This window comes from Lissotriton helveticus, chromosome 1_1, assembly GCF_964261635.1.
Source record: "Lissotriton helveticus chromosome 1_1, aLisHel1.1, whole genome shotgun sequence".
NCBI lineage: Eukaryota > Metazoa > Chordata > Amphibia > Caudata > Salamandridae > Lissotriton > Lissotriton helveticus.
Window position 1 is genome coordinate 676138166 of NC_136057.1, and position 20285 is coordinate 676158450.

Sequence of the window (20285 nt, forward strand, 5' to 3'; positions counted from 1 at the left end):
ACAGTAGAATAGAGTGACATAGAATGCAGTGGTTCTAAGTAAAATGGTGTAGAGTGCAGTGGTTAGAGTAAGTATTGTTGCATAGAGTAGATGGTGTAAAGTGTTGCAGAGGAGAGTGGCACAGAGTGGCGTAGTTGTAGCGTATATTGCAGTGGTGCAGAATAGATTATTTCAGAGTAGAGTGCAGTACTGCAGAGTGGTGCATGGTACAGTGAAGTGGTATAGATTTCAGTGCAGTGGAGCAGAGTGAGTGGAATTGGTATAGTGTAGGTTTCAGTGGCGCAGAGTAGATTGAGTAGAGTGCAGTGGCGTGGAGTGGTTTAGGGTAGAATGCAGAGGCATAGAGTTGAGTCCAGTGAATTAGAGTAGTATAGAGTGGATTGGCATACAGTGAACTGGCATAGAGCGGTACTGAGTAGAGTGCAGTGTTGCAGAGGGCAGTGGCGTAGAGTGGGTTGGTGCAAAATAGAGTGACCTAGACTGTAGTGGTGTAGAGTGCAGTGGTGAATAGAAGAATGCGGTAGAGTGGCGTGGTTTAGAGAGGCGCAGAGTGCAGTGGCGTAGATTTTGAGTGGTACAGATTGAGTGCAGCATATAGTAGAGTGCAGTGGCGTAGAGTCGAGTATGCATGGTGTGGAAGTGACTTCATTACAGACCATACATCTTCAATTGTAATGATCATTACATTTGCACAGACATACAGTTTTACTGTTAAAAGTTTACAGTGCACAACGATAATGTGTGGAACTGATATATTCTGAAATATCTGCACAGTAAGATTGTTATAAAAATCCTCTGACTTTGAACTTGGAAAAAGAGAAGTAAACACCAACGGCCACATGCATCAACCTATTTAGGAAGTGCAAACGGTGCGAATCGGTAAATTCGGCCGTTTGCGCTTCCTAAATAAGTTTTTGGGATGCTTGAAACAATTTTTGAAAATCCGCATTTTTTTGCAATTCCTAAAAATTCGAATGCATTTAAGGAATCGCATTTGTGCGATTCCTTAAATGCAATGCATGGATTTGTAAAAAAATGCAAATTTTGAAATAGGAAGTTCAAATTAACACAAGGTTGACCCTCGTGTTAATTTGCAAAATTCTTTAAAAAAGCACAAAATGCATTTTGGAAAGTATCATGTCACACACACACATGTCCTTTGGACATGTGTGTGTGAAACTTGCACTAAAACAAACATTTCAAGGGTGCAGGGGGGGTCCTTTGGACCCCCCTCAGCTCCCTTGCAATGCATCAACAAAATGTCATTGGCAAAAAAAAAAATTGGCAAAAAGGGATTGATTCCTATGGGCCCCTAGGCCCATAGGAATCAATGTAATGCCATTGCTTAATTGCGATTCGCAATTAAGGAATCGCAATTTCCGAAAAATTAAGAAATTCTAAAAACTTTTAGGATTTCTTGATGCATAGGATTTTGCAATTCCTAAATTGCGATTCCTTAATTTTCGCAATTTAGGAATTGCAAAATCCTACAATGATGCATGTGGCCGCAAGCTCCCTCGGAAGACCGAGCCTGACATTTGACATTCGCCTTGGAATGCACAGTACTGACAATATAAAGGCAATATTTCAAGGCCTTTTTACAGAAAACGAGCACTCGGAAGACTACTGTAAACAGGAGATGGACAATGGAAGGGACGAATTCAAGCTGTACAGCCTAAAACAAACAAAGCCAGCAAATAGAATTCAAGAAAATGTGAGTTACAAAACACAAAGGCAGTGGTAAGCAATAGGATTACTGAATTCCCAGGGAAGCTTTCAGAATGTCACCACGATGTCGCGGCAACTAGACAGCTGAGCTGTCTGGTAGGCTTTAACCTAATAAAGCTCCCTCAAGCTAAGACAAACGTGTCTAGTCTTGAGTGCAATCCAAGTGGTCCTGAGGAATTATTAATGTCTGTCTTCACATTAGCTTCAGAGTGAACATCCAAATTTTAATCTAATTGGGGTTTTTGTGTGTCCTGCCTTGACACCCTCCCTATTAAATAAATAACATTCAACATATGAGTGAAAATTCCAACTCTGCAGCCACGTTGTATATTTTCCAGTTTTAAATTTACAACCAGGTTGTCTTAAGTCGGTGACGTGGGCTGCCCAGTACCTGAAAATACCAAGCAATAAAATGCATTTTTAAAAACTAGCCCAGTGTGACATGACGGTGTTTACTGCTCATTATGTACTCAGAAATGCAGTTTTCTGCATAAAACACAATTTTCTCCCATTTATGATGATCTCATGGAGAAGACGACCTTGGCTGAGGACCTACTAAATAAATCAAATATGCAAGATTTCATGGTAGCCCTGAGCCTACACCGAGAAATATTAGATAATGTAGTTCAAATATTAATTGCAAGATATATTTGATGGACCTATAATCATGTGTTCCATTCCTCCCACACTTGTGGATATTCCTCATTGAAGATTAGTAGTAAGTAATCCAGCATTTTTTCCAGTGCTGCTCCCTTAATTGTTTTGCATGTGTGCATATAAAACCTGTTTGTAGTTCGATAATTGAGATACTACTATTTGAATAACTTTGCTTCCTAGAGTAACGTATTTGTTTGTTATCGATATATGATAAAAGCCATTTTGTGTGATAATGTTTCTTTTGACAATAAACGCTTTACACTGATTTATCTCCTGTTTAGATTGAGTATGAGCACAGTTGCAGCAGAAACTGAAACAGTTACAGTAGAAACCGCGAACTCTGTGACTCTAACTCGAGATACTGAAGGAAACCTTATTTTTCGTTGTCTTGAAAATGGTATGTTGAGTAATGGAAATGCATTTGCTCTATTAATTTTGTTGTCAGTAAAGTATTGGTAATAGATTTTTTTTTTTCCTCCTGCTCATTCTTCCCTGAAATGCTAATATGAAGCCATTCTGTAATTGTAGCATTAGTAAGCATTTACGTAGTGCATTCTACAACCATGATATCTCTGGGCTGGGCTGATCTCTAACGCTTCTTTTGTCAACCACAGATGGTTCAAATATCTGGTCAGCCACTCTGGGTAGGTTACATTTAGAGCTGTGTGCAGTGTCATTGACACTGTGTGCTTTCATACTCTCTTATGTTACTGTTGTACATGTACCTGCTTTACCATCATGTGAATATCTACACCTTATGAGAGCACAGCAAAGCAGTTGACCGACCCGGATTAAAGACTCCAATCACAGTCACGTCCCATTTACTTATTTCGCACTAGAGAAAACCAAACTTACAGCTCCTTACTCCATTTTTTTTGTTGTCATTTGCCAGGACTTTGGGTGAAGTGAAGGTAGAGGCAAGCAGCAATAAGGGCAAAACAAGCATTTGTACAGTGGGGCTGCGTAGGCCTCCTTGATAAGGGCCAGCATCCGATGAATAAGAAGAAAAATTATTTATTGCATGATTTAATCAAATTCTTTGCAATTAAGCTAAGAATACAGAAGAAAGCACCTTCGCAAACCACATAATAAAACAACTTATTTCATTACAATGAAGTTAGTTGAAAAACCTTTTCAAATTACAGTGTGTTTTTACTTTTATGTTAGTACTATTTACTGCAAATGAAAATTGTAAATTCTCTTTAAGCGAACCTAGATTAAAAATTGAAAGCCAGGAGTTTCCGTTTAACCAACGTCAATTTGTACTTTTTCTGCTTACAATACCCCAAAAGTTCACAATGAATCTGACAAGAAGACTACTTGATGGATAAAGATTACGATTCCGGGGTTTACATTTTGCATTTTGGCGTTTTTAGTCAATTCATGTAATGACAGGAGGATTTAGAGCGGTGTTTGCTATTTTCATGAAACGTACCATTCTGCAAGCAAATTGAATATCTCCTCCTGCAAAGTAGTCTATTAATGCTTGTCGGCGAGTTCGCAGGTGTCTTTGGTTCCAGAGTTGTTTTAGTAATAGCCTTCGCTCTTTCTCTAGACCTTTTCAGCTACACAGTAAATGCAAAACATCATCTTTTTGGTCACTGCAAAGTCTACAATTTGTAGTAGTTTCCGTGCGTTTCCATGGGGGTAGATGTTCTTTTGCTGGTATAACTCCCATCCTCAACTGCAGGAAGGATTCATTCACAGCCCATGAAAACCCTGTTCCCAGGTATGCTTGCGGTAGAGACCTGGTATAGCTCTGGATGACAAACCACCCATGGGCCCTCCTGGTAAGTGTGGATTTATCTTCTTCCAGGGATAGTGTCTTCACTGTTTTGTTTACGAGCTGCTTGAAACATTTGTGAGTCCCATTCGCTTCCCAGAGTTCTTGTAGTGCGAGAGAGTTTATTGCTGCCTGGGGATAGACCATTGCTTTTAGCTCTTTCCATAGATGTGAGTTCAGAGTACCTGTCTCCGCTCCCTTTGTGCCAACATTTGGCGTAGGCACCCTTGCGTGCTATTTGTTGTTTGTGGAGGCCAAACTCAAGTCTTAGTTGCGCTGGCGAAGTGTACTGTGGGAGGTTGAATAGTATTCACATTCCTTTGGACACCACCTTATCCAAGGTGGTCTAGTCTCTCCCTCTCATGCATTCACTGCCGTAAGTTATCAATGGTAGTAATCTTGCTTGTAATACTTCTAGCAAAGGGATTAAGTTTGGGCCTGTTACTTTGTGCTTGATACTCTTTAATGCGACGGCCAGAGATATCCCTCTGTTTCTGATCGCTGTTTTTTTTGTTGCCCAAACGTTCCTTTCCTGTCGAAGATTATACCCAAGTATTTATATTCTTTGACGACCTCCATCTTCTGGTCCCGTAGAGACCACTGAGGTGTTCTTTTTTGCATTTTTGATTGAATATCATCACCTTTGATTTTTCTAGGTTTATGCTTAGCCCGTTCCTTTCGGAAAAGTTGCTTGTCGTGTTTATAAGGTGTTGAAGGCCTACTGAGGTTCGGTTGATTAGTATTAAGTCGTCCGCATACAGAAGATTAGACAGTGTAAGGCCCCCTAGATTTGGGGCCTGATGGTTGCAATTATCAAGCTCTGCTGAGAGGTCTGACATGAAGAAGTTGAACAGGGTGGGGCAATGACACAACCCTGCTTCAGCCCCTTTATAGTTGGTATTTCCCTTGATAAACAGTTACCTGTCCCCATCTTTATTTGAATCCATGTCTCTGATTGGACTAAAATTAATGGATTCAAAAGTTTTGGTTCTATATCCCAGCCTGATAATTTAGCCTAGAGTTTTCCTCTGTCTATACTGTCAAATGCGTACGAATAATCAATAAAACAGACAAATCATTTTTTTATTTAGTTTTATGGTGGCATCAATTAAAAGAGAGAGAGCAAGAATGTTTGTCGTTGTCACTGTACATTTTTGAAAGCCTGTCTGGTTAATGGGGATTAAGCTTTTCCTTGAATCCCATTCGGTGAGTTCTTCCAATGAAAGGCCCGCAAAGTATTTGGCGTCTATATCTATTAGAGCGATGAGCCTGTAGTTCTCTTTGCTTGGCTCCTGTTGCCTTTTTTGTAAATCGGGGCAATGATTTTACCCAGGCCTCCTCGGCTTCCTCGGTTATGTTCAAATTGATTCCAGGGGCCTTAGGGTTCTCTATGTTGTTTACTGTGAGCTAGAATCTTGTGCTGCATCGTAAAGCAATTTAGCCCATGTTTTTTCTGTGTTTTCCTAAATACGATGAATCTTATAATGAAATGGAAGCAGCCGTCAGCTCCGTGACAGGTGCTGGAGTAGCTTTTGCACACTCAGCCGGATTGTTTGTTAAAACAAACACGAAGGGAACACAGCAGGGGAGTGCGGTCACTGTGTCCGCCGTTGCCCGTAACCGTACTCCTAACACGCATTTGCAATGCTATATGGCATTTATGAGAGTTTGAGCTATTGGCATGGTAAAGACAATGCCTTTTGATTTATGTTTTTGTTATTAAAACATAAATAAAATGCATAGCCATTTACAATGCCAACGGCTTAAACTCGCGTAAATGCGAGAACTATTGCATTGCAAACGCTTGTCTTTAAAGCCTGTTTGTGTACCGTGCCCATCTGCCATGTTCTTTGAAATTCCCTATTTCAACAAACTGATCATCTGACCCAAGCCCCTCAATTCCCTTGTGTTGATTTACCCATCCCTTACCAAACCATAGGCTCATCGAAGCGCCAAGATGATTTTTTTTTGTGGTCATTTGGTAAAACATGTCACAGGTGCAGGAGAGGCAGAGCATAATTTTAGATCACATAATCCCAGCACATAAGAGCCTTCACTATGCATTACAGCATAATTTGGCATGGAAGTACCCATTGCTCGCAGCGCCGTGAAACAGCAGCGCCGGGTGGCAAGCACTAGATTAAAAACACATTATTGATTAACCCCAATTTGTCTAGAGCTCGGCGTGATTAGCACGTGCAGTCCCGTGTTTTGCATTACGGCACATCCAGCCATGAAATGACAACAGGGAAAATTGGCCTACAAGTACCAGGATGCAAAGAGAGAGGACCTGTTGACAAGCGAGAGAGGTGGGATTTCTCGTCTGTGTCTATCGCAAACACACACGCCCTCTGTCACTCCTTACAGTTCTCCTGACCGAGTTTTTAAACTACAACCTAACCTCGTAACATGTTACATAGTGAAGATGGTTTTACATTGCTTCTCGAGAGAGGAGACTTGTACACTCTGAACACACACATTTTGGCAATAACTCTCCCACAAGTCCAACGATAGAGAGAACAGCAACATAACAGCATTACATGTTTTCGTGGAATTCCATTTTCCTCGTCACATTTGACAAAGGGCCGTGGAGCACTAACAAAAACTACCCGGTGAGCAGGGACAATACACATTTCAGACGCTGGGAGCACAAACGCACTCTCTTCTCCAAGCGAAACGCCACGGTGGAAGGGGGTGCCGCACCCTCGGGGAAAGCACCACAGTAAGAACTCAAAAAAAGGACCTTTTTTGTGGACTTATCCCAGGCCTGGTATGGGTCTGCCTCTCTTTCCTGCACCAGGCAGGCCTTGTATGCAAAACTTGACCTCTTCAGGTGGGACGGCAGGGGCCACAAACACAACCTAAAACTCCAGGCGGACGAGGGTAAAGAAGGCACAGATAACGGGAGGGTTGTAAAGAAGGTACCACAGACTGAATGTGAGCAAGGCACGTCGTGCCTGCAGAAAGAGAAACCCGATAAAGAAAATAGTGCTTACAGACTAAAGAAGGCCTATCCTGTAACAACCGAAGTAAAGGGACCAGTCACCATGGGAGGTTACAAATGATGACAAGGCCGTACTAAGGAGGGACTAAGAAGCCAGTTACTGAATCAGAAACCTGCATTTACAAAGGACAAAGACACAAGCCAATGAAAAATATGGGCAGAGAGTGGGCGAAGCTTCTCTTCCATACTCCACTGCAACTAGTCTCCCAGAGCAGCACATGCACGCTGACTCAGGCTCGACCGAAAACACTGACATAGAATATCTCCAGTGATCAGTGAAATATTGAGTTCAGAGTGTTTCATTTTCCCTGGTCCCACACTGCAGGTGCATGTTTTTCTGCATGTTATGTTGGTGCACAAACACAATGGTCTCCGGTCCATCTATCTTTCTTTTGAGGAAGAAGCCCTGTGTGCAGAATGCCTGTTATACATGTTTAAATAAATCTTTCATCATTGTGATCTTAGGACTGTGGTTATTTGCCATCAGCTCTGCAAGTTTACTTTTTTCAGGCTCTTATAGTTATGAAAGAGATTTAGTTTGCCAGGTGCACAGAGCAGTGTCTAAATTGGGAATGCTATCGATAAACTAGGTATGTAGTACTCCCTAAGAAAAACTTGGCTTAATTCATCCAAGAACAGCTGTAACATTCTTATTGCAGAGTGCCGTAAGGACCGGCACATTTTGGGACTGTCTATGGACTGTCTTTCAAGGCTCTTTATGGGTATTGTCTGAATCCAGCCCTCTATTCTTTTGGAAGAATATTGATGGTAATATTTACTAAATACATTTATGTGTGTTCTGTCCCAAGTTTAAATCCAGGACTACAACGTGTTTTCAAGGGGGCGTGGCTAGCCAGCCACGATGGCGGTCGGCTACTGCTAGTGCTCCGGGTCCGACTGGGGGCTAATCCTGAAATGAAGCAGCTGCGGGTGCCCTGCCCACAGTGGAAGGTGGCGGATCGACGTCGGAACACTGCGGCGACACGGTGGTCCGTCGAGGTGCAGAAATAGGCCCGGAGTGTGAGCCGCAGGAGGAGCGGGCCTTCCGCCACACGGACGGGAAGACGCCGGGAGCCACGGTGGAGGCGTGCCCGGAGTGACTGGCGAGAGCGAAACCGGAATTGACCGGCCCGGCGCTCCGGAATGCTAGGAGAGCTGCGGGACTGGACTGGAGCCGGCTGCGAGGTGCCCCCCCTGTGTGACCACAAGGCCCTGAGGGGTGAGTGACCTGGGCCCCCGCGGACCAGAACCCGACCTTTGAGACGTGCCGCGGGACTGGGCCGGCCCATGATCGCGGAGGTACGGTGCAGATTGAAGCTCGTTACCTGCAAAGGAGCCGGGGTGGGGGACTGAGAAGTGGAACCCTCGACACGCCTGGGCAACTGAAGGGGACAGTGCTGATGCAGAGGGGAGAGCGTCGTGGGGACAGCGCTGATACTGGAAACAAGCCCCCCCCCTCCTGCTACATAAAACCCCACTGGAAGGGACGGAACGCCTGGGCTGCGGAGACTCTGACCCCCCGCAAGGGCGAGATTGCCGGTGAGAGGGAGCTGCCCCATTCTCTTCTGGGCTGTGTCTTGAGGGAGCGTACTGTGGTGTGACGCCCAATGGGTGTGTGGGACTGCGGGTCTGGGAGACGCTGTGGCAGGTGCTCGCTGGTGCCTGACTGGATTCTTAAGTGCTGACAATTCGTGAGCCCCCACCATTGTGTATACTGGTCCTGAGGTCTCGGTGTGGGGCCTGAGGGAAGGGTGAATTGACCGGGACGAATAGCCACCCGCAGAGGAAGAGGCCACAACCATATTCTGTTGCAGAGAGGGAGCTCGCCCTCTTCATAAGGCTCGCATTCCACGGAGTACGGTCTCGGCGCACTTGCAGTACATCATGGTACGGAAGGAAACGACGGCGACGGAGGGGCCCGGAGGTCAGGAGCCCACGCTTACTGCGGGGAGCACGGGAGATGGAAGACCTACGCAGAGCGTCTCTGGATCGGATCACGCAGGCGATCAGCAGGAGAGCAAACTGGACCTAATCCTGAAGGAAATTAGGGACTCCAGGTCGGCAATGGAACTCCAGCTGGGGGCCCTAACCACGAACTTATCGCTGTTAAAGGCAGACCATGGAAAATTGGCGGACAAAGTGAAAGACCAGGGACTTGCCCTTTCTGACCTCACGCCGACGGTGGCCGATCATTCCACCTCTATTCCGCAATTGCAACAGCAGGTTGCCTCTCTCACGGACCGTGCGGAGGGTCGAAATCGCCGCAATAACATCCGCGTGATAGGCCTTCCGGAACGCTGTGAGGGGGCCCATGCAGAGGATTTCATGGACCAGTGGTTCCAGGACATCGTCACTACGGAGGGTCTATCGCCACACTTCTGCATAGAACGAGCGCACAGGATCCCGACCGGTAGGCCCAGACCGGGCCGCCCTCTCATAGTGTGAATACTAAATTATCGAGATAGGGATGTTCTGCTGCAGAAAGCCCGTGAGAAATCCATAATTCAATTTGAAAATCGAAGAGTGTCCCTCTACCCGGACTATACCAACACGGTCCAGAAGCAACGATCCTCGAATGTGGCAGTGAAGAAGAAACTACAAAGGGCCAAGCTGAAATATGCGCTGCTTTTTCCCCGCGCGACTAAAGATCATCCACGGCAGGAAAACACACTTCTTCGAGAGCCCTGCTGATGTCAAGGAATGGATGGAGGTGATGGTCATCGACGGGAGTCAGGACGCTACTCAGGATACAGCTGCCGGTGGTTCGGGAAGAGAATCTGGTCGAGACGGAGGGGATTCCCCAACGGCAGGGAGTAGCATAGGGAAACTGGGCCCATCACGGGAACACCAGAAAGAAGATCAGTCGGGTGCCGTAGCGATGGTGGGCACGTTCAGGGAAGATCCGAGGAAGATAACGACGGACTCGGACGATAGTACGGCCCACTTGGATTCGGACAACAGTGTGCTCCTGTTTCCTACTGTCACACCTCGAGCGGCAGATGAGATGTTGGACAACTAAGTGAATACAAGACTCCGTTTGGACTGGACTGGCTTCCTACAAAGCCCGATATCCTTTACTTTGTGCTCACTGATCGCTGTTCTTGCTGACTCGCAATACGAACAGATTTCTACAGGTTTGGTACTATGTATTGAACGTTGATTATAATGTTCATAACCGCCGCTTCCTTGCACTGGTAGGATGGAATGTGTAGGGAGGGGACCTGGGTTGAATGCAACCCTATTGGGTCTACTGATTCCTGTGGTAAGGGTATCTGCAGTACGTGTGGAGATGCACAGTTTTTATTAACATAGTGCCCCCATGACGGTACGCCGTCGAGCCAGCGGTACCCGATGCAAATACACAGATGACCGTGGTAGTGCTTGACCGCCCCCCCCTCCCCCCATGGCGAACGCACTGGTGCTTGGACTTATTTGTTTACTGTTCTTATGTTTGGCCCAGCAGTGTTATATTGCTGCACCTTGTTTGTTCAGTTTTGGGAGGGAAGTTCTGGATATGTAGTCTCCTGGTCGCTAATTATATGGGTTTGCGCTGTGAGCGAACTGACACTCTTATGTTTGGCAATAGAAGATTATGGCTGACGTTGTAGGATCTTACCGATTCACTACCTGGAATGTGTGTGGGCTTGGGGCAATACAGAAAAGACACAGGATCCACTCCTTCCTGCTTAGACAGCACACATAGGTTGCTTTCCTCCAGGAGTCCCACCTTACGGTGTCAGAAGCCCAGAAACTGCGAAAAAAGTGGAAGGGTACTATCTACTCCACGACATATTCGTCTTTCCCCAGGGGGGCGACTATCTGGGTCAGACACGGGACGCCATTTGAGGAGATAGAAAGGAAAGCGGATGAGCAGGGCAGGTTTATCCTAGTGAAAGGTACCTTAGATGGCGAATTAATTGTACCCCGCAGTATATACGCCCCGAATTTTGAGCAGGATAAATTTCTATACACAGTTAGTTTGGCACTTTCAGACTGGGCGAATATCCCTGGGTACTGGGCGGAGACTGGAACATGGTCTTGAGCTTGGATCTGGACAGATCACACCCCCTCCAAATGACTGGAGCTTCACGACTGTCTGAAGTATTTCTAAATTGGGCGGAGGGTTGGGGCTTGATGGATGCATGGCGTGCCTTGAACCCAGATTATAAGGAATACTCGTTTTACTCCCCTGTGCACAACCTCCATACTCGGATAGATCAATTTATGTGCTTGCGGTCACTGATTTCTGGAATTGGCAGCCCTGAGTACCTAGCCAAAACGTTCTCTGATCACAGACCCCTGTCGCTCAGCCTCCAATGGGGAAGGGTGCCTACCCCGGTACCTACTTGGAGACTTAATCCGCTCCTTCTGGAGGATGGCCCCTTTCGCGCGACACTTTCTGACACATTGTCCAATTACTTTAGGGAAAACTGGGACTCTGCCTCTTCTAATTTAGTAGTATGGGATGCCATGAAAGTTGTGGTACGGGGAGCTGCCATAGGCCAGTTAGTGGGAGATTGACAGGAAATTCACAGTAGACTCTGTGGTGGAGAGCCGCCTTAAGACATTGGAAAGGGAGGCGAGTGTACATCCTGAGAAGAAGGAGCAACTGCAGAAAGGGAATATTGATCATGCGGAAGTACTGGAGACGCTGAGAACATTGATTATAAAGAATATTTACGCCATCAGCACGCCAAGGCTGATAGATCAGGTACACTATTGGCCTGCTTAGTACGGGATCGACCTGACCCCCCGGTGATAACTCGGATACGTGCCGTGTCGGGCGACCTGGTTTGTACACAGTCTGAGATTAATCAAGCGTTCCACGATCACTTAAGAGCGCTGTACGCCCCTTTCGACTGGGAGGACCCGGAGCGCGTGTCTGCGCTCCTGCAGGATCTCCCATTCCCGGCCCTGTCGGAAGACATGCAGCGGGAACTGGACGGGCCCATTACGCAACTTAAAAAAAAAAGGGTTGCAGTTGGATCCCTTAAGCGTAATAAGACTCCGGGTATAGACGGACTCCCGGTGGAGTTCCATGCGACATACCTAGATACCCTGGCACCTGTCCTGGAAAAGGTGTTCGGGACAGCGTTTGCGGAGGGCCATCTACCTGTGACGACGATGCAAGCTCTGGTTATATCAATACCCAAGCCCGGAAGGGATATCTTGGACATGGATAATTCTAGGCCCTTGACGATGCTCGCTACGGAGTACAAGATTCTGAGTAAGGCCATAGCCTCCCTCCGCTTTGGAAGGCATGAGATGCCGGTCACATAGACCACGTTCAAATATCTGGGAATCCAGGTATATAGATCACCAGACGACCAAATTGATGGTAATATCAAACGGGCCATTACCCGGCTCCGGGGCAGTGTGGGTTTTTGGGTCTCCTTGCCCCTATCCGTCATGGGCCGCGTCACAATCTCTAAGATGGTTATGCTCCCCCGCCTCTTGTACTATTTTGTAAATTTACCTGTGTCCGTCCCCCAACAAGTGTTTACCACATTCAACACTATCCTAATGTTAGACCTGACATTATAGGCGTGAGTCTCCCTTCCATTTTTTGACGGATTGCCTCCTCTGTTTTGACATACGTTTGCTGGTTGTATGTTTTGGTCACTGTGCCACTGCTAATCAGTGCCACAGTGCAAGTGCTCCCTATGTTAAAATGATATACTGATTGGATTCCATGATTGGCTTATTTGATCTACTGTCAGCCCCTATTACAGTGCACCATGTGTGCCCAGGGCTTGTAGAGCAAATGCTGCTGGTGGGCTTGCAGCACTGGTTGTGCCACCCACAGAAGCAGCTTATAAAGTGTGTCTCAGGCCTGCCATTGCAAGGCCTTTGTGTAGTCTGTGACTACCATGTCGACTTGGCCAAGTGCACCCACTTGCCAGTCCCTAAACCTTCCCTTTGCTTCATATTAGACACCCCTATGGTAGGCCCAAGGGCAGGGTGCATTGTAAGTATAAGGTAGGACATGCTCTGATGTGTGTAGCATGTTCTAGTAGTGAATTACAGCCATTTTAGTTTTTCACTATTGAAGGCTACCTGTTCTCATAGACTAGAATGGGCAGGGAAGATTGTTACATCCCTACAATCCTAACTGACTCAGGGAACATGGTAGAAATTCGAGTTTAGTATGCCTGAACTCAGAATAATAAAGTACATCTTTTAGTAAAGTTTATTTTAATATTCTGTGTTTGCAAATACCACTTTTAGAAAGTAGGTATTTGCTTGCCTAACCATTTGAGCCCGCCTCTGCTGACTTGTGTATTCCTTGTCTGGGTTTGTGTGTGACAGGGCTGGGGAAATTCCAGGAGACAGTCTGGGACAGCCCAGTGGTGATTAGGGAGATTTACATCCAGATGGGAGGGGGAGAGTGCACCTGGGACCTGAATAGGGCTAGGCCTTCCCTTCACAATGCTGGCTCCACCCCCTGTGGCTTGTCTGATGTCTCTGCCCTGCACAGTGAAAGGAGAAGGAGAATCCTTTCAACAGAGTACTCCAGAGCTTCAATCATACCTCCCCTGTGCTGGCTCCACCTCCTGTGGGGCGTCTGATGTTTCTGCCCTGCACAGTGAAAGGAAGAGAAGAGTCATTTAAACACAGTGCTCAGGAACTGGTTTAAACTAGGCAGAGGCCTCTCTGCCTTCAGAGAACAAAGGATCTTTTGGTATAAATATTGGAACCCAGTCCCACAGACTTTAGATCACTTCTGGAACAAGAAACCTTTCTGTCAAGGAGAAGAACCAAGGAAGCTGCAGGAGTTTGGACTGCCCCTCTGCCAGTGTGCTGTTTGCTGGGTTGGCCTGCAGTGGTTGCTTCATTGCCAAGGGAAAGGAGAAGGAACTTTGTAAGGACTTTCATCTACAGAATATTCTCCAAGGGCTTGAACTGTGCTTGCCTCCTGCTGAGGTCTCAGGGCCAAAAGACTTCATCTCCAGATCCCTCCTGAATTTCCTTGCTGGGAATTCTGACTCCAGTCACTTGCGTGCCGCTGAGAGCTGGAAGCGTGACGCATCGAGAAGAAGCGTGTCGCCGCTGCAGCTGAAATCATCGCAACGCCGGAGAAGCGAGAGTTCGTCGCATCTCCCTGGAAGCGTGTGTTCATCGAAGCTGTCTGCTGTCGCATCTCCGGAGAAGCGTGACGCATCGAGAGAGCTGTCATCGCATCACCGGAGAAGCGCATCGCAGGGCCTGTCGCTGCTCCAAAGTACAGAGTCGTTGCAAGGCTGCCAGGGGGTCATCGCATCGTCATCGCATCACCACATCAAGGGCGCCATCTTCTCGCATCGCAACTGGATTATCGCATTGGCATCGCATCAGGGCGCCATCTTGCGCACCGCAACAGGTCGAGAATCTACGCATCACCTCCGCACCGGTAAGACTCACGACGAGTCCCCTACTCTGCGCAAGCATTGAGGAAGGACGCAACCGTTCCCCCGGGTCACGGAACCGACGCATCTCCCCTTCTGCGAGCCTTTTTGTTTATTTTGCGTGCCGCATCCAAGAACTTTGAGAACTTTGTCGAATTTACCATCAACTTGTATTAAGAGACTTTTATCATCTTTTAAGTAACCTTTTAGTATAGTAGTGTGGATTTTTGTCGTTTGTGGTCTTGTGTTTAAGTCTATATAAAGAATACTTATTTTTATAAAAACCTGTGTTGTGTCTATCTGTAGTGTTATCACTGTATTACTGTGTATATTCACAAATGCTAAACACACTGCCTCTGAGATAAGCCTGTCTGCTCGTGCCAAGCTACCAAGGGGGTGAGCAGGAGTTATTAAAGAGAGTAATCCCCTTGTCCTGACTTAGAAGTAAGGGTCCCTATTTGGACAAAGGTGATAACCATTGCCAACTAGAGACCCCCAGATCGAACACCCAACTACTCTGATCTGGGGTAATGGTCGGAGAGGGGGGGGGGGTCCCAGATTTTCGGGGCTATTATTATGCCAGTCAACTTCAGTGGCTCTCACATTGGATAGCCGGTAGGAACCTCCATGAGATTGATTACACACCTGAGCGACTGGAAGGGGGGGGGGGGTGGCTACCAGCCAAGCATGGTAGACGTGAGCTGGGCTCGCTCCGTCTAACTGCCTAAAAATAAGCTAATTATCCTGAAATTCCTGGCACTAAAGGTCCCCCGCCTCAGTCCACTACTAGAGAGCCGTATTAAGGAAGGGGGTGACTGGTTTAAAAGGCTGACGAGGCTGTGGATCACCGAGACAGGCTCTTCGCGCTCGAGAGGCCTACGCATGGAGAGAAAGCCACTGCCCACAGTAAGAGGAGGAGCCGCAAGACATCCGCTACTGAGATCCGGTGTTCGGGATCCCCGGACACAGGCGAACTGCGAACCGCAGCAGAGAAGCGGGGGCAGGCGAACGGACCCTACGCGTCCGGACACACAGCGGGATATGGTGGGAGCAAGACACGCCCGAGAGGTGCGGACTGGGACCGGACGTGTGGAGGTGAGACGGGACCACTGCAGCCGACGGCAGAGTGGGGTGGACTGTGCGGGAGCCCGATACGGGACACCGGGTCGGACGGGCGGGGGCCCCGTACCGCTCCATTGAGAACTGAAACCGTTACCTGCTCGGAGGGGACACACGGGGACGTCCGACAGCGAGATCCTAGTGAGTACGCACGGCCGCCATTTTGCACGCAAAACACAGGAGTGGCGAGGGGGCACTGAGCGGAGGGCCAGCTCGGAGCATTCATTACAACTGGCCGGAATTCAGCGGCACCTAGACCAAGACATGCAGGGCACCCGTGGATCATGAAGAACTGCCAACGAAGCCATGCAGGCTGGGACCGGCTGCAAATAGGGTGTTCCGCAAAGACGACTGTAGCGGAGAGCAACACACGAACTATCCGCCGATAGGGTCCGACTGTGAGACCAGAGGGGCGCCCATCAACCCTGCACCAGGCCGAAAATTGTTCCCGGGGCGGCGAGGGGATTAAGCACGTTGGCACATGGCTCCGGGGAGTAAGCTGGCCTGGGAGAGCCACACGGGCCCCGGAGGAACATAAGACTGAGCACAGACAATCCCTACTCGTGGGCGTTGAGGCCGAGGAAGCAAACAGTCTATCACTGCGCATTGGGGAACACGCTGAACAGTGCAACTGGGTGAGTGCCGTCTGCGTTCTGCGAGGTGCCGATTGGATCTATTGGATTGGGATAACGGTCAGAGACCCTGAGCCCGAATACACAGGGGTTGTCAGAAGGGCCCGAGAGAAGGGGAAACACTTGCACCGCAACAGGGACGACTTGATTCCCGGGAGCGGATTAAGGCATGGTGCGCAAAAGTCTTAAACAGCCGGTCCCAACGGCGAACAACATGCTATCATCCACTGGCTCTGAGGACCCTCTGGCCTCCTCTAACGATGACATCATCCCGCCAACGGGCATGGACTCACAAGAGGCCAAGCTGGACTTGATCCTGACAGAAATCAGGGCCTCGAGGGAAGCGCTGGAAACGCGCAATGGACGCAATGTCCACGGGATTGACACTCCTGAAGGCCGACCACAAAAAACTAGCGGAGAAAGTGACTGAACACAAACTCGCCTTAGACGACCTGATTCCTCAACAAACGGAACACTCCGTGAGACTAGAGGAGTTGGAACGTCAGCTCAAGGGATTGCGGGATAGAGTGGATGACGCGGAAGGGCACTTGCACCGAAACAATATACGTATCCTAGGCATTCCGGAGCGCAGTGAGGGGGCGAACCCCACGCAGTTTGTAGAAGACTAGATATGGGAAGCTGGCGACCCCGGCAGAGCTTACCCCGATGTACAGTGTGGAACACGCACATAGTGCCCCCAAGGCCGCCCAAACCAGGGGCGCCTCCGAGACCTCTGAAAGCACACCTGCTGCACTATAAGGATAGGGACACAATACTAAAGGCGGCTAGGGAAAATGCCCCGGAGAAATACGAAAACAGGACAGTGTCGATATACCCGGACTTCACCCCAGCATTACAGAAAGCCAGATCGACCTTTCTAGGGGTAAAACGTACATTGCGGGATCGCAACCTGAAATACGCACTCCTCTTCCCAGCACGCCTTAAGATTATACATGGACATAAGACATATTTCTTTGAAATCCCCCGGAGGAGGCGGCTGAGTGGATGGAGGTGGCACTCACACCAAACCCATCTCAGGACGATACGGAGACGGCGAAAGGGGGATACCCAGCTGGTGACCCAGTACCGCAACAAGAACTGCGGGGCACTGCATCAGGGGAAAATGGAGGGGAGGAAGCGGCACTACTGACGACAAATGCGCTGGCAGCACACGAGGCCCGAGTTGGAACAGGAACGGACAGCCAGGACAGTTCACACACGGCAGAAACGGACTCTGACACTAGTTCACAATTGTTTCCGAGCATCACAGCCCAAATGGTGAATGACTTTTGATGCCCAGTAACGAAGATGTCGAGTGGTAATGTATATATGCAGATGCTCAGAACATTGATGGGGGAACAGTGGACCAGGGTACATGCTAACGCAAGGGTGGTATGTAGTGGCATTGGAATAAAACGGTGAAGAGTGTTTGACTGGGTGCACCCCCCAGACCAAGGCACAATTGAGTTCTACTATCACCCACGTTGGGTATTAATGTTTGGTCCCCAGCGGTTTTTGGGTGGGGACCCTAAGGTTGGGAGGTTACACGTGAGGGAAGCACTTACAAAACACATCACAATGAAGCGCACTTTGGTGGCACTAATACTTTCTCACGACGTGGGCACTCATGGCCATGACGACTCCTACCACATATAAGTTCTGCAGCTGGAATGTGAGGGGTATGGGATCGATACATAAGAGACATAGAATGCTGGCGCAATTGAACAGAAGGCAAGTGAATATAGCATACCTACAAGAGACCCACTTAAATAGATCAGAGGGCGACAAATTGATTAAGAAATGGAAGGGCCAATTATACGCTACCGAATACTCCGCATTCTCCCGTGGGGCGGCCATCTGGATCAGGAACTCTGTCCCCTTTTAAAAGATGGAGCAACGGGTGGATAAAGAAGGGAGATATGTGTTTGTAAGAGGGGTGCTAGATGGCATTATAATAGTTTTAGGCTGTATATACGCACCTAACATGGAACAATCTAAGTTCCTGACCACTATTAGTGGGGTGCTGTCGGAATGGTCGGAGCATGACTGGATAATAGGCGGGGACTGTAATGCGGTCCTGGACCTTACCCTAGACAGATCACACCCCCACCCTGCATGCAGCAGTTAGCCGGAGACAAGCAGAAGCCCTAGCGCACTGGGCGACCGGCTGGGCATGGTGGATGTGTGGAGAATTAAGCATGATACCCACAGGGAATACACATTCTACTCCCCTCCCCACAAGCTGCACACTAGAATAGACCGCATCTTCTGCTCCAGTACACTAATGGGGTCCTTTGTATCGACCGAGCACATGGGAAAGACTTTGTCAGACCACAACCCAGTGGAACTAACAATGCAGTGGGGTAGGATTCCAACCCCGATACCAACATGGCGCTTGCCGCCGGGGCTGCTGGAGGACACAGTATTCAGTTCTACACTGTTAGACGCAATTACAAAGTTTATTGCTGAAAACACGAACACAGCTAATTCCAGGAAAATAGAGTGGGACGCCTTTAAGGTGACTATACGTGGAGTGGCGATGGGTACGAAGGTGGGCATTAAGCGTTCAGTAGTAGAGAAACTCACAGAGGTGGGGGGAAAGCTAGCAATGCTCGAAAGTGAGACCGCGGGCAAGACCAACAACCTCACACAACTCCAGGAGGCACATATCCAACATGCAGAATTATTAGAGGAACTTAGAGTAATTGACTACAAAGAATACACATGCAGACAACATGCTCAGGCTGACAGATCGGGTCCGTTATTGGCACGTTTAGTGCGGAACGCTCCAGTGGATACCCCCATAGTAGAAATACAAGACCCACAGGGAAGGGCAATACGGACACAGCTAGACATAAACACCACATTTCAAGATTACTGCACTGCACTTTATGGTCCACACGCGCCACTATCTGACACAAACCTAGAGGATTTTCTAGCAGACGTCCATATCCCACAGCTCTCTGCCGCACAGCGTGTCGACCTAGCGACACCCATATCGATTGCAGAGATTAGACAAGCTATTAAAGCATTACCACGAAACCAATCCCCTGGGTCAGATGGCCTCCCGGCCGAGTTCTATGTGACATATGTTAACATACTAGCCCCACGCCTCCACGCCCTATATGGGGAATCACTGAAATCAAGTACGCTACCCCCCACGACACTGCAGGCACGGATAGTATCCCTCCTGAAACCCGGCAGGAATGCATTACAGATGTAGAACTACAGACCTTTGTCCTTATTAAACACGGACTACAAGATCCTTAGCAAAATATTAGCAACACGCCTATCACAATATATTCCGAAGCTTATACACTCAGACCACTGTGGTTTCGTGCCAGGACGTAGCACGCACTGAACCTCAGACGACTGAGCCAGTTAATGCTACACGACGATGCGAAGACCGGTACTGAGGGCTGTATATCATTAGACCTAAAGCAGGCCTTTGAATCCCTGAGATGGGATTATATGTTTGCGGCGTTGAACAAATTCGGCATACTGCCTGAGTATATAGCATGGGTACGCCTACTATATATGAACCCCAAGGCGCGTGTCCGTACTAATAAATGTATATCCGGACAATTTACAATAGCTAAGGGTACACAGCAGGGCTGCCCATTGTCGCCCTTGTTGTTCATCCTAGCACCTTTATTACTTAAAGTACGGAACGTCGCGATCACGAAAGGAATAATGAGACATTCAGCACCACACATAATATCGGCCTACACTGATGACATAATACTATACATTAATGACATGAAGGGCTGACTGGAGCCACTGCTGGAGATATTCCAAGATTTCCGAGTGATATCGGGACTTACGATCAATGATTCCAAATCGTACGTCTACTATTTCGCTGATGTGCCAGGGGACGCTCACATCCACTTCCCGCCGCACAGATTCCAGATGGCACCCACGACATTCAAGTATTTAGGGATCCAGGTATATCGTGAAGCCCGAGACCTACTGGACGA

At 48.1% G+C, this 20285-nt stretch overlaps 1 protein-coding gene across 3 annotated transcripts in view; it reads left to right on the forward strand.

Annotated features, from left to right (window-relative positions):
* Window positions 1–20285, forward strand: part of DMTF1 (cyclin D binding myb like transcription factor 1) — a 517741-nt gene that overhangs the window by 19062 nt on the left and 478394 nt on the right. For all 3 annotated transcript variants that reach the window (XM_078674193.1, XM_078674191.1, XM_078674190.1), the window contains exon 2: window positions 2667–2782. In XM_078674193.1, coding sequence (XP_078530319.1) covers window positions 2667–2782 — 116 coding nt within the window. The remainder of the gene's footprint in view (window positions 1–2666; window positions 2783–20285) is intronic.